Raw genomic sequence first — 14,719 nt, forward strand, 5'->3', positions numbered from 1 at the left:
AGTGGTGGTTCAGTGGTTGAATTCTTGCCTTTCATGCCGGAGACCTGGGTTCAATTCCCACCAATGCACTGCTCAATTGAATTAAAAAACAAAACAAAACAAAACCCGTTGCCATCAAGTCAGTTCTGACTCCTGGAGACCCCGTATGTTACAGAGTAGAATTGTTCCACCGGGTTGTCTTGGTCGTTTTAAGGGAAGCCAGTTGCCAGGCCTTTCTGCTGCAGCACTGCTGGGTGGGTTCGAACCGCCAACTTTTAGGTTCCGAGTCGAGTGCTCAGCATTTGCGCCACGTGGGGACCTTTCTCAATTAACTACTGTCCCCAAATCCATCTCACTTACCATGTTTTTTCCCTAAACCTGTTGTCCCACCTGGCCATGCTGCCCCTCCCACCGCCGTGATCTTGGGTTGCCCCTGGGCTCTGGCTCTCTTTTCTTGCTGTTGCTTTGCCATCCCTACTGGGTTGACCCATTACTGCACTGGCCCAGCCTCAGTATCCCTTCTCCTCGTGCAGCGTGGTTGGAGTCCCACCCAGCTCCCACCTCCTCTCAAGGTTGGCGGTGATGCTGCAGGATGCCCTTACTCTGCTGTCCAGCTGAGATGGGCTGCTGTGAAGGGACGGAATCACTTATACCTCCTGATGTCCTTTGTGCCTTTTCTTGTGACCCTTACCCAAAGGACTTCAGGAAACATCTGCAGTGGTGGTGGTGGTTTTCCTTTTCAACTTCCTGACCACTGTTGGACACCAGATTCGAGGGGATCATAGGATGAATGGATTTCCTGGGTGGTACAAATATTTAATGGCTGCTAAAAAAAATTTTTTTTTTTTTAATCAAAAGGTTGGCAGTTTGAGTCCACCCAGAGGTGCTTTGGAAGAAAGGCCTGGTGATTTGCTTCTGAAAAATCAGCCATTGACCACCCTATAGAGTGCAGTTCTGCTCTGATGCACGTGGGATGGCCATGAGTTGGAACTGACAGCAACTGATGCTGGTGCGGTATGGAATGAATGCTAAAAGCTCCTCTTGGAGCTGATCCTTTCTTTCAGGTATTGCTGTTCGATGTTCACAAAGCCCAAGGCCAGCTTTATTAGGATCTTCACACATTGATAAGTGGTCCTCACACAGCCCCATGAAGCAGATGGCTGCTGGTCTCTCGGTTCAGTCTGGGAAGAAGGGGGCCCAGACCTTGGGACAGAGATCAGACACCCCTGGCCTCCCGCCATAGTCACCCCGCGGCTGGGTTGACTACTTTTCCCAGGAAGAGTAAGCTCTGGGTGGTCACATCCCAAAGGAGCAGCAGAAAAGGCCTGTTGAAACGAGCATGAGGAGCTGCCGTTGTGTTCAGAGACTGGGGCTGGGAGAGGAGGCCGGAGGCAGCCCCAGCTTCGGTCCCCTTCTCGTTCATGTCCACCACTGCCTTGTGTGACACCTGGGAACAGAAAAGGAGGCAGAGATGGTGTCAGTCCGGAGACCCTCGAGGGGTACAGGTATGGCCTTCTGCTGCACTTCCTGCCTTCCTGGGAGGCAACCCCAGAACTTCCTTTCCTTTCCTCTCTTCTCTCCTGTGTTCTCTCCCTCCATCGTGTTCTGAGGGTTCACCCTGACAGTGTCCTTTGCCCTTTGACAGGGGGACAAATGGGCCGGAGCAGAGCCGAGGGCTACCCCAATGTGCATTAGGCTGCAAAACTTGGCAGTGGCTTTTCGGAGCATTCCACAAACACCTGGGTACTCGTGGCACATGCCTCGCTGTCATCTTCTGCTCCGAACTGCGCTTAAACTCTCCAGGCCTCGTTGTTCTCATCTTTAAAATGGATTGGTGAGCCTAAGTCAAAGGTTCTCAAACTGAGCTCAGCGGGGGTCCCCTAGAAGCTTCTAATAGAAGCCTCAGGGCAGAAGACCAGGTGGATGGTGTTCCCAGCCCCCCAATCTGCCTCCAAGACAGGAACTCATCTTGTAGCTCATTTGCAGCCAGTGTCCTAGGAAGAAAGGGTCCTGAGGCTTAAAGAAATATTTGAAAAAACACTGGCCTTGATGATCCCTTTGATGTCTAAAAAAAAGATATGAAAAGATAAATCCAGCATCAGAGGTAACTGTGAAAGAAATTCTTTAAAAGGCAAGACTTTTTTTTCTTGTTTACCCTTTCAAATACACACACCTGCACACACCACACACACGCCCACACACACATGCACACACCACACACACACACACACACACACAAGGGCACACCCTGATTGCTGCCTTGGTGTCATATTCAACTCTCAGCTGGTTTCTTTGGAAGCTCAGAGCAAAGGCTCAGATGGTGATTAATGACTCTAGTCTTAAAAAAAACAAAAAAAGACAAACAACAGCAAAGAGCAAGGAAGGGCCTTGGCTGTTTTCCCTCCTATTGTATCTCTCCCTCCCGATTTAAAAAAAAATCCATTGCCATCCAGTCAATACCGACTCATGATGACCGACGTGACAGCGCAGAAATGCTCCACAGGGTTTTCTTGGCTGTAATCTTTATGGAAGCAGATAACTAGCTCTTTCTTCCATGGAGCTGCTGGGTGAGTTTGAACCACCGACCTTTAGGTTAGCAGGTGAGTGCAAACTGCTCGGGCCACAGGGAGCTTCCCTTCCTCTTAGCGGATTATAAACCCTCACCCTTCCTTGTAACTTGCAGTGGCTTTTGCCGGAGAACGCAGCCCCGTCCATCGACACTGGCCTTGACTTTGGGGCCTACTTTGGCCAATGGCACGTAAACAGCCATGACGTAGGCCACGTGTGGGGAGAAGCATTAAAAGCTGTTGCACATTCTCTCTTGTCTTTTTTTTCACTGCTAGGAGAAGGGTATGTCCCAGATAGGGGCTTCTCCTCTAGCCTACATCCTGGAAGGAAGAAGACATGTAAGCAGATCTGTAGCCAGGTGATTGTGACTCACTTCTGACACGCAAAAGCGCTGATATCATAAGGCGCTGAGATTTGGGGGGTGCTTGTTACTGCAGCAAAGCTGACTAATACCCCACAACTCTTTAGAGCTACAACAAAGGTGGATAGCCTTTCACCACCTGCCCTAGGAGGAAGTATAAGCAACAAAAATAAAGCTATTCCCACACTATTCTGACTCTGAGGTGACCCCAGGTGGGTCCACCCTATTCAGAACCTCTTATCCGTCTCCGGAAGAACATAGACTTCTAGAATAAGGGATGGTGGAAAGGGAGGTTCCTGTGAGCTCTTTGCTGGGCAATAGTGAAGAGAACCCTCAAAGGCTGTGATATTGAAGAACCAGAAAAGACAAAAGAATGGGGAACTTGGCATTCCAATGCACCATGTGTCAAGGGAGGAAAGAACTCCCAGCCCCATGGTCATCCCTTACCCTGGAGATGGTTTTGTTGAGCAGCCCGGTGATTCCTGAGAAGTCGGCTTCTAAGTTGAATAGGCTGCTGAGACCAATTCGGGGCAGTATCTCTTCCAGGTTATACATTCCGGAAATGGAAAACCTTGGCAAGTGCAAATCTAGCAGACTGGAGAGAGAATTAGACAGAGAACGGTGCTGCCATGTTCTGCTTGCTGCACTAGCGTGACTGTGGGCAGCCTGAGCTGTGGAAGGGAAGCGCTTCCCAGTCTGAGGGGGATCAGTCCTGAGACGCTGCCCGCTAAGCTAGAACGTTCCACTACCCAGAACTCCCTTTTCTCAGACCTCACAGATGCATGGCTGCATCTGAGAAGCCTCCTGGCACAGCCCTGTCTTCATCATCTCTGTCGTACGTATAGAGGGCCTTTTAGGAGCCAGACCCTGGGCTAAGTTTTTATAAGGCTTAGCTGACTGAGTCCACGTAATAGTCATGTAAGATAAATGTTGTTCACACTCTCCTACCTCCATATCTGCTTCTTCAGAAGTCATGTTGGTTCAAACTTCCAAACTATATCCTAAATCCACACACCAAAAAACCAAACCTGCTGCTGCCAAGTTGATTCCGACTCATCATGACCCTGGATGATAGAGTAGAAGCACCCCATACGGTTTCCAAGGAGTGGCTGGTGGATTTGAACTGCCGGCCTTTTGGTTAACGGCTGAGCTCTTAACCAGTGCGCCACCAGGGTGTCATCCTAAATCTACCCACTAGTATTCCCCTAATATAGGCCACCATCACCTCCAACCTGCCTGACTTCAGGTACCTCGTGACCAACAGCTAAGCCCAGCCGGCCCACAGAACCCAGACAGAGAACAAATGTTTGTGTTAAGCCACTCCGTTTTGAGATGGCTTGTTACGCAGCCGTAAGTAACTGAGGGCCTGATTTTATCCCAGAGCAGCTCATGAATGAAGACACGTCCCAAGAAGGAAGTGGCTGGCGAAGGGGTCTGGGAAAACCAGAGAGAGCTGAAACTGCCATGACAAAACCATTCACAACAAGCAAGTGAAATAAAAGGCAATTGGTTAGTGATCGCACAAAACTGACTTTCATTTTTGCAATGTTCTTCTCGGTATTTTTTTTTTTAAAGGTATTTTAATTAAGAAAGAGGCACATTTTAAAAACATACACTGTTGTGTGGGAGTCAGAATCATTCTCAATAATTGTACTTGGTGGGACTTGTTGGTTGTACTCAACCACCTTCTGGTAGTACATTTTTCTTGGGAGGAAGAGGGGAGCAAGAGGAAAGGAGGTCAGAGCTGGGAAGATACTGAGAAAGGGAGAATGGAATGATTATCACCCAAGTGAGCTCTTAGCATGCACTGGGTACCATTCTAAGTATTAATCAATCTTCTGAGCAACCCAATGGGCGGCTGTTACGTCCTCATGTTTACAGTTGAGGAAATCTAAGGCCCCCCCCAAAAAAAAATAAAAAGAAAGAAAATTGCCCAAGATCACACAGTTGGTAAAGGGCAGGCCCTTGATTGGGAGCTAGAATCTGGGCTCTTGCAACCACAGTTGTTCAAGAACCACTCAGGTTCATGAGCAAGGTCTACCAGAAAGGACTGGCCCTTACCTCGGAAGGAGCAGTTGGTCCCATTTCCTCAGGGTCTCTGGCTGCAACGCAGCCTCCACCTGCTTCATTTTCCCTGGGTCAGGAAGGATCAGCAGGGCCAGCGCGTTTCCGCTGTATTCTATCTGCAGGACAGTGCAAGCCAGCTCCTGGTCATACAGGAACCTGTGCATTTCCTTCTGGTGCATCATGGGGACCCGGAGAGAGGTTCTCTCATCCACAAAGAAGCTCTCCTGCTTCTGGGTCCGGTAGCGATTGAAAGGATGCTTCCACTTGGCTTAGGACACAAAACCCGTAAAACCATAAGAATATCTCTGTTATGGATTGATGTGTGTCCCCCCAAAATATGTGTCAACTTGGCTAGGCCATGACTCCCGGTATTGTGTGGTTGTCCACCATTTTGTGATCTGATGTGATTATTTTATGCATTGTAAATCTAAACCTCTATGATGTTAATGAGGCAGGATTAGAGGCAGTTATACTAATGAGGTAGGATTCAATCTAAAACGAAGAAAAGATTGAAGTTGTCAAGGATTTCATTTTACTTGGATCCACAATCAACAGCCATGGAAGCAGCAGTCAAGAAATCAAAAGACGCATTGCATTGGACAAATCTGCTGCAAAGGACCTCTTCAAAGTTTTGAAGAGCAAAGATGTCACCCTGAAGACTAAGGTGCGCCTGACCCAAGCCATGGTATTTTCAATCACATCATATGCATGTGAAAGCTGGATAATGAATAAGGAAGACAGAAGAAGAGTTGACGCGTTTGAATTGTGGTATCGGCGAAGAATATTGAATATACCATGGACTGCCAAAAGAATGAACAAATCTGTCTTGGAAGAAGTGCGGCCAGAATGCTTCTTAGAGGCAAGGATGGCAAGACTGCGTCTTACATACTTTGGACGTGTTGTCAGGAGGGATCAGTCCCTGGAGAAGGACTTCATGCTTGGCAGAGTACAGGGTCAGCAGAAAAGAGGAAGGCCCTCAACGAGGTGGAATGACACAGTGGCTGCAAGAATGAGGTCAAGCATAACAACAACTGTAAGGATGGCGCAGGACCGGGCAGTGTTTCGTTCTGTTGTGCATAGGGTCGCTATGAGTTGGAACCTACTCGACAGCACCTAACAACAACAAGAGGATTCAATCTATAGGATATTTAGGTTGTATTTTGAGTCAATTTCTTTTGAGATATAAAAGAGAGAATCAAGCAGAGAGGAGAGGGATGTCATTAGCACCAAGCAAAAAGAGCCAGGAGCAGAGCACATCCTCTGGACTCTGGGTTCCTGTGCTGAGAATCTCCTAGACCCGGAGAAGACTGATGACAAGGACCTTCTCCAAGGCCTGACAGAAGGAGAAAGATTTCTCCTGGAGCTGGAGCCCTGAATTCAGACTTCTAGCCTCCTAGACTTTGAAAGAATAAATTTCTATGTGTTAAAGCCATTCATTTGTGGCATTTCTGTTATAGCTGCACTAGTTAACTAAGACAATCTCCAAGAGAGCAACTCTGGGCAGACATACACTAACGCACATTGGTTTGGTGACTTCCTCTGGGTATAAGTTTGAGGCAAGGAAATGGGGCCTTTACAGGAATCGGGAGGCTGAGATTTATATCTCACTCAGCCACTAAAATAAGTCATCAGAGTTCGAGCCCTGATGACCTGTGATTTTGTTCCACTTCAGGGCAACTTAGCTTTCAAGATGTCAAGAGTTATTCCCATCTACTAAGCACCTTTTTGGAGCCCTGGTCACACAGTGGTTAAGACCTGGGCTGCTAACCAAAAGGTCAGCAGTTCGAATCCAAATCCACCAGCTGCTCCTTGGAAATCCTATGGGGCAGTTCTACTCCATCCTATAGGGTTGCTAGGAGTTGGAACCGACTCAGTGGCAACAAGTTTTTAAAGCACCTTTTAAGAGTCCTTGGGTGGTGCAAGTGGTTAGCATGTTTAGTTGCTAATCGACAGATAGGAGGTTTGAGTCCATCCGGTGGCACCTCAGAAGAAAGGCCTGGCAATCTACGTCCGAAAAATAAGCCATTGAAAACCCTATGGAGCCAGAGCAGAAATAAATGAAATCAAAAACAGAAAAATAATAGACAGCATCAACAAATCCAGAACTTGGTTCTTGGAAAAGATCAATAAAATAGAAAATCCTGTGGAGCGTAGTTCTACTCCTTCACATACAGGGTCACCAGGAGTCAGAATGGACTCTGTGGCATCTGGTTTAAGCACCTTCTGTGTGTGAGGCGTTAGCTCTTTAAATCTTCACAAAAACTAACATGAAACCAGTATTATTATCCGCGTGTTAGAGACAAGGAAACAGAATTCCTGTGAATTTATGTAAACGCTCCCAATTCACAGAGCCATCAAGTGGCAGAGCTGGGAAGGTCCTCTGAATCTGACTCCATAGCCCAGGTTCTTTGTAAATACTGAGTTCATCCCTCTCTGCCAAGCTGCGTCTGGACTTCAACCTGCTACATGATGACCGCTCTCCGGTGAAGCTCAGGGTTCGCCCCCTCCAATTCCCTAATACTCAAACTGGAAAAGGAAGAAGACCCAGTTAATGCAACGTAACGTGTAACACAAACGCCCGTTAAGACACAGTTAGAAAAGCAGACTCTGTCATGCCCACGTGTGTAGTGTCTTCTCTTACTCTTTACAATCTTCACCCACAATGACGTCCTGATCTGGTCCCCTGAAAACACTGGCCTTGGTGGCAGGGGCAAGGGCTGAGTCATCCTTTCCCTCACGCCCACACTCAATCAGTCACCAGTTAGCATTGATTCCCCCTCCAGAGCCCGAACTTTAGTCAAGGCCGTCATCATACTTTGGACCCCTTCAAGACCCTCCTCACCTGTTTCTACTCTCCCACTCTTACTTTCCTGCAAACCATTTCACAAATTACAGCAACTCCTCTTTCTGAAACAGATATGATCATGTCACTCTGTTGCTTACAGCCTTTGGCAATTCAGGATTCCTCTAGGCTAAAGCCCAGGGTCTGCAACGCTGCCCTCGCCTTCTCTTCAGTGATTCTTGGTATTTCTTCTACGTGCTACCCCTGCGGTAGTCTGTGCTCCAGGCAAACTAAACTTGTTTCAGTTCCTTGAAAATGCAATAGTATCTCTTTTCCCTGGACCTTTGCACATGCTATTTTTCCAGCCTGAATACTTCTCCCACCACCTTTTTGCCCGAGTACATCCTACTCATTCTTCATGTCTCAGCTTAGATGCCTCCTCTTCCAGGAAGGCTTCCCTCATTCCTCCAGTCTGGATGGGTGTTCCTTTTGAGAGTTCCATGGTACCCATACCTATTCAAGCAGAACGTTAGCATCCAGTTGAGCTGTAATTGTCTCTTTACTTATTTGTAACCCCATGGGACTGGGAGACACACAAGGTGGAAAACTATTTATTTATACATTTTCCTTAGAGGTTAGCAAGGTCCCTAAAATGCAGTCGGTACTTCATATGTGTCCTTGGATAAATGAATGAATGAATGAATAACATTTCCAGAGGCCTCAGACATGAGACTAAAGTTTAGCTTGAAATAATTCATTTAGCGAACATTTAAAATGTACTTGGCCCTGTGTTAGACTCTGGAGAATCAAAGATTAAGACTCAGGCCCTTCACACTTCTGGGCAGTAGCACAGATGGCATTAAAGCAGAAAAACTCTTCTTGGGTAAGCACTTAGAAACGATGGGTAAAATATAGGAAAAAATAAATAGATGGCTGAGCTCAAAACCAAGAACAAAAGTTTCCAGAAACAAAGAAGGAAGCCAGATATCTGAGCTGGAGCTGAGGTCATCTGGTTCCTAGACATCAGGCTCAGATACAGACTTTAGGGAGTGGTGCTTGGAACTAAGCTCTCTGCAAGGAGTCAGGAGGTAGTTCCTGTCTGGGAAGCCTGGATTAGAAAACTCTGCCCAGGGATGAAGCAGGAAAGGTCAGCACATTCCCCAGACCAAGCATGGAAGAAGTTATCCACAGGAAAAGGTCTATGTTTTCGTGGCCCATACATGGACAATCATATTTGGTAAAGTAGAGGGCCAGCAAAGATGAGGGATGCCCTCCGTGAGGTGGATTGACACCATAGCCTCAACGATGGACTCAAACACACCAATAATCATAAAGATGGCACAGGCCAGGGGCTGGGGAGTATTGTTTTATTCTGTTATATGTAAGTTAGCCCTGAATAGGAACTGACTCAGTGGCAGCTGCCAACAACAGCAGTAATATAAAGACGTGGTAGTTGCAGTAGAAAAATATGTACACAAGAATACACACGATATAATACCATCTCTGTAAAATGCATAAATGGAATTTCCTATGCTTATGGATACATACTTGTGTGCCAATGGTGTGGATACACAGGCAGGAAAGATACATACCGACCGTAGGATAGCAGGTGCCTCTGGAGAGGAATGGAAGGAGGGAAATGGGGCCAACGAAGGACTGAAAAGAATTTGAACTGCATCTGTAATACTGCATTTTTAAAACTGAAAATCTAAAGCAAATGATAAAACTTAACATTTGGTAGTTTTTGGTGGGGGAGTGTATGCATGATTTTTATATTCTCTGTATAGTTCTATATGTTCAAAATGTATCATAATATTAAAAAATAGAATATTTTTCTAAAAAATAAATTGTTAATAGAAAAGTAAGATTGATTCTACAGAAAAGTTAAAATGAAACAGGGATACAGGGAACATGGCAAGAGAAATTGAAACGAAGAATATTATTTACGTATAGGACGGTATCTACCGGAAGAAACAGGTAAAAGATCTCAAGGTAGCTGCCTTTGGGAGCAGGGCAAGGGATGGTGGCTGGAGGGGATATAGAAGGTACTTCTTGCCATTTTATGGGGCTTTTTAACCTTGTACTAATGTTTGGTGAAAAAAACTTAATAATGCAAAGAAAGAAAAAAAAACAAGGAAGGAAGGAGGAAGGGAGGGAAGGAAGAGGAAGGAAGGAAGAAGGGAGGGAGGGAGGGAGGAAGGGAGGAAGGGAGGAAGGGAGGAAGGAAGGAAGGAAGGAAGGAAGGAAGGAAGGAAGGAAGGAAGGAAGGAAGGAAGGAAGGAAGGAAGGAAAGAAGGAAGGAAGGAAGGAAGGAAGGAAGGAAAAAGGGCCCCTCTCAGAGCTATGAGTCCAGTTCCCTGAGACTCAGAGGACCTGATTGTGGGGTCTCTCGGGTAAGAGACTTTGCGGAAGGAGGTGGCAACAACCACGTTCGAGCAAGCCCTCACCTTTGAAGAAGATGTAATTCAAGAGGACCACCAGCGTGTCTTGGTTGACCTCTTGCAGGCAGTCCGGGACTTGCCCATATGTTCGCTTTCTCACGTATTCATTGATTTGCCTCGCCATTCCAGTGGAATCCGAGAAATTGGCCGAGAAAGCGAATGCACCGTATAGCTCCTTGACGCTGTCCAGAAACCACTGCTGAGGTTTGAGTTGCTTGTCTAGGAAAAGGGAGTTCCCCACTTTTAGTTCAAATTTGGGGCTGGGTAGGTCCAGGGTGTGGAGGAGGCTCTGGAAGCTGTGGTGGAGGTCGGCTTCTGGTGTCTCTGTGAGGTTGAAGCCCAGGCCTTCCAGAATCTGCGTTGAGGTGTTAACTTGGGCCCCAAGAGAGAGCAGGGCCAGGGTGGTGGAGATACTCACTGGGGAGAAGAAGATGTTTCTGGGGATGTCTGCTGCAAGTTGCTTATACAAACGCAAAGCAAAATTGGTGATCGTGGGTGTGATTTTGCGGTAGGCTGGAGCTGGCTCTGACAGTTGGTCATTGGGAGCTCGAGACACCCCCAGACTCTTATCTCCATGTGCAGGAAAGGGCTGGCAATGGACAGAGGCCAGGACCCCTGCTCCCAGCAGCCATAGCCAAGCTGGCTCCATCCTCTGAAAACAAGATGGTAGACAGGTCACTCTCCTGCATAAATAACTCCTTGGTTCCCCCATTGCTTACACAATACACCCCACCACTGGGGTGCCCTGCAAAGGACAAGGTGGTGGGTGAGTGGTCAGGACCCTAGACACTTTCCCCAAGGCTTCAATTAGAGCTGCACCCCTTTATCTGCTTTGCATTTTGATAGGTCTAGAAGGTACGGTTGAGTAAAGGAGTCTGGGCTATAGAAAACTTCGATAATCTATTCTCCTTCATTCCTTCCATTTATCCTCCCTCCCTTCCTCCCTTCCTCCCTTCCTCCCTTCCTCCCTTCCTCCCTTCCTTCCTTCCTTCCACTTATCCTTCCTTCCTCCCTCCCTCCCTCTGACATGGTCAGCTCTATTTTATAAATGGGAAACTGAAGCTCTGCAAGGTGAAATAACTTGCTCTTCCCTTCGTGTGTCTTTTTACTTCTTTATTTCCAGCCATTCCTTCAATAGTCCATTACATTTCAAGGAATTATCTGGTCCAGGAACTGTGGTAGGTACTCGGTAACATAAACATAATCCCTGACCTCCTGGAGCTTAGAGTGTAGTTGAGATGACCCTTGACAACTAAATAAGCAAATATATACATAATTGCAATTTGTAAAGGATGCTGTGGAGCAGATGCACAGGACACTGTGACAATGAATGATGCTGGGCTCTCTTGCAGCTAGGTGTGGTCATGTAATGATGCTCTTGATAATGAGAAGGAAAGTTGATGGGCGCAACTCAAAGGCAAAGGGATGCCTTCTTTTCTTGTGGTCTTTCTTTAGCTGGAGCGGGGCTGTGATGCCTGGCCACTGGGACCATGCTGATGAGGGCAACCTTTAAGGGGTGGCAAAGCATGGGCTAGGTGGAGCCTGGGAGGAGAGAGGTGAGAGCTACGGCTCTGTCTCCATCCATTCTCTGTTCATTTGAATATCTCTGGTTGCATATAGTAGCTAAACTCTGTATCCTAATTGATGCAGGGGTTTAGGGAAGATATCCCTGTGTTTTCTCTTCCTCTTAAGTTAGAAAATGTGCTAGAAGAAGCTTCTGTCCACCTCTAGGGGCAAAGTGGTACAGGGGCAGAAGGACCCTTGCTTCAGGCCAGGGATGCAGCTGTGGTTCTCATGGGGACTGTCACGTAGGCAGTACTGCTCTTCCTGCTCTGCTGCCATGCCTCGTGCCCTCTTTTCCTTTCAGGCTGCCACACACATCTCTGTATCCTCCCAGGGACGTACATCCACACTGCTGCCAGCGTGATGTCCTGATTGTGATCTCCTCAGGGAAGGAGGCTATCACCCTCCTGCTCCCTTCAGAGCTGGCTCTCACTTTGTCCCATTGCCACAGTGCTGACCGCACTGACCATGTTGTCAGTCTGTTCTGACCACCTTTGTGTCTTCACCTTTGCACATTCCCACACCTTTGAAACACTTTGCCAAAACCAACAACCTTGGGATCAGTCCAAAGCCCTGTGGCAGTGTGGGAGCGATCGCATTTGTGCACACGGCTTATAGCTGCTGGTGCCCTAACTCCTCTGCAAACCACAAAGGCAAGTTGTCAGAAGGGAGAAGTGCTGCCTTGTTATCTGTGATGTCGAAACACGTTTGCTGGTCAAAGTACTGGGGGCACTGTCCCAAGGCCAGACTCATCTCTCCCCACACAACCCAGGGTCAGAGCGGTTAGTGTGTTTCTGTACACCTTGGTTTTTCCTCTGAGGGAGGATTTGGGAGATGCAGAACAATTTTAATAATTGGTTCTTTCCTGGGTAAAATAAAAAATAAAGCTGTGATGAAACTATTTTTGGTTAACTCCTTTTATTCCATTGAACTCACCACCATTTTCTACCCTAGTAAAAAAAAACACCCCCAAAATTCCCAGACTTGTAGAAACAGGGTTGAGTTTATTTCCCAAAACAGGACTGAGTTGTAAGTCAGGAGCCGTAGGTTGGAAGCAAGGCGCTGCTGGTAACTCACTATGCAAGTAAACCTTGTGTTAACCTCAGTGTTCCCATTTTCAAAGGGAAATGATGATGCCTACGTCATGGGGCTCCCTAAGGATTACATGACATACAATACATATACCCACTGGCATCTATAAAGTGCGTAAGGCTAGTAGTATTCTTCCCCTTCCACCAAGGAAAAGTTCATTTCTTTATTCCCTTTTCCAAAAGATCCCAGAGGAAAATGAAGGACTCCATTCATTAATTGTAACATCCCTCGTTTATTAGATGTTTACTATGTGTCAGGGATATTAGATACATTGTATCAGTGGTTCCCAACCAGAAGTGTGTGCAAATACACATGTGTGTATGTGTGTGTGTGGGGGGGGTGGGTTTGGATCATTTCAATGACTAAAGAAGGAGAATTCTACTGGCGTTTAGTGGGTGCAAGTCAGGGATGCAAAAAAATAGTCTAAAATAGTCACATGTAACGAAGAGTGGTCCTGCTAAATGATGACAGTGCCCTTGTTGAGAGATACTGCTCTATGTCACTTAATTTAACCCGTAGGAGAAACTTAAGGAGTCCCTGGGTAGTGCAAATGGTTACCTGCTCGCTGCTATCTGAAAGGTTGGAGGTTGGAGTCCACCTGGTGGTGCTCGGAAGAAAGGACTGCAGCTCTGTTTCTGAGAAATCTGCCATTGAAATCCTATGGAGCATAGTTCTACTCTGACACACATGGGGTTGCCATGAGGTGGAGCTGACTGGACCTCAGCTGCTGGTTTGAGAACCTTAAGAAGTAGGTATTATTACTGTTTTACTCATGGGAACCCTGAAACTCGGAGTCTGAACAAATACCTGGTGAAGCAGGGGCAACATTCAAACTCCAGACCAGGGCTCTTAAGCATGACTGTTCTTTTTTTTTTTAATTGTGCTTTAAGTGAAAGTTTACAAATCAAGTCAGCCTCTCATACAAAAATTTATATACGCCTTTTTTTTTATATGCTCCTAGTTGCTCTCCCTCTACTGAGACAGCACATTCCTTCTCTCCACCCTGTGTTTCCGTGTTCATTTAGCCAGCTTCTGTCCCCTTCGGCCTTCTCATCTCCCCTCCAGACAGGAGCTGCCCACGTGGTCTCATGTGTCTACTTGAGCTCACTCCTCACCAGTGTCATTTTCTGTCTTATAGTCCAGTCCATCCCTGTCTGAAGAGTTGGTTTTGGGAATGGTTCCAGTCTTGGGCTAACAGAAAGTCTGGGGACCATGACCGCTGGGATCCTTCTAGTCTCAGTTAAGCATGACGTTTTTCATAACACAGGATAGCTAGCAAATTAGCTATAACCACACTGTTGTTTGGCTTTGTATTATACTCTTCTGTTTTCCTGCCTAACTACCAGCAATATTTGAGGTTCCTCTCTTGAAGGCCAAGTTTTCCATAAAAGGTTATTGAAAGCCTGTAGTTCCTATTTCAAGACTTGGAAGTGGCACCTAAATGCATTTTTCCTTTCGGGGCCTCACTTCTCCCACCCCTGTCCCTCAAAGCCAAAGAGAGAGAAGCAGCGGCCGCCCTGCCTCTGTCTCGGTCACCAGGGACGCGCCACAGTACTCACAGTAGGGTCACTGGGCTCTCTGCGTCTTCAGCACCACATCACCCTCCACTCACAGGAAAATGGCGTTTGAAGAGCCCAGCAGCCTCGTCAATATTTGTCAGGTCAATTCCTGGAACTGATTTGGAGACAATGACCAGCAAACAGGAAGGGATCCTTTTTTTCCAAGTAGCTGTCCTGTCTGCCTGTCCTACAAACACACAAATGAGTTGTGATTCCGGACCAAGCTTAGTTTGAGAATCTTCTGACATTGACGAGATAGCAGGGGGCCTGCTGGTCTGGGTGCTTTGCACATTCCTGGCAGCATTCT

At 46.9% G+C, this 14,719-nt stretch overlaps 1 protein-coding gene across 1 annotated transcript; it reads right to left on the reverse strand.

The window, feature by feature from the left end:
* Positions 1–1,209: 1,209 nt before the first annotated feature.
* On the reverse strand, positions 1,210–11,205 carry SERPINA11 (serpin family A member 11). Its single transcript, XM_003408848.3, has 4 exons — positions 10,205–11,205; positions 4,970–5,243; positions 3,356–3,503; positions 1,210–1,426 (listed from the first exon to the last, which is right to left on the reverse strand). The coding sequence occupies exons 1-4, from the start codon at positions 10,908–10,910 to the stop codon at positions 1,223–1,225; spliced, it is 1,332 nt and encodes a 443-aa protein (XP_003408896.3). The 5' UTR covers positions 10,911–11,205; the 3' UTR covers positions 1,210–1,222.
* Positions 11,206–14,719: the final 3,514 nt, after the last annotated feature.

This window comes from Loxodonta africana, chromosome 10 (assembly GCF_030014295.1).
Source record: "Loxodonta africana isolate mLoxAfr1 chromosome 10, mLoxAfr1.hap2, whole genome shotgun sequence".
Classification (NCBI taxonomy): Eukaryota; Metazoa; Chordata; class Mammalia; order Proboscidea; family Elephantidae; genus Loxodonta; species Loxodonta africana.

Bases quoted from the DNA above. Each gene is read 5' to 3' on its own strand.
- SERPINA11 (XM_003408848.3), bottom strand. From the start codon at position 10,910: ATGGGGGAACCAAGGAGTTATTTATGCAGGAGAGTGACCTGTCTACCA. The intron at 5,244-10,204 runs GTGAGGGCTTGC...TTGTGTCCTAAG, and splicing joins GAATTACATCTTCTTCAAAG to CCAAGTGGAAGCATCCTTTC. The intron at 3,504-4,969 runs GTAAGGGCCAGT...TTCTCTCTCCAG, and splicing joins GACCAACTGCTCCTTCCGAG to TCTGCTAGATTTGCACTTGC.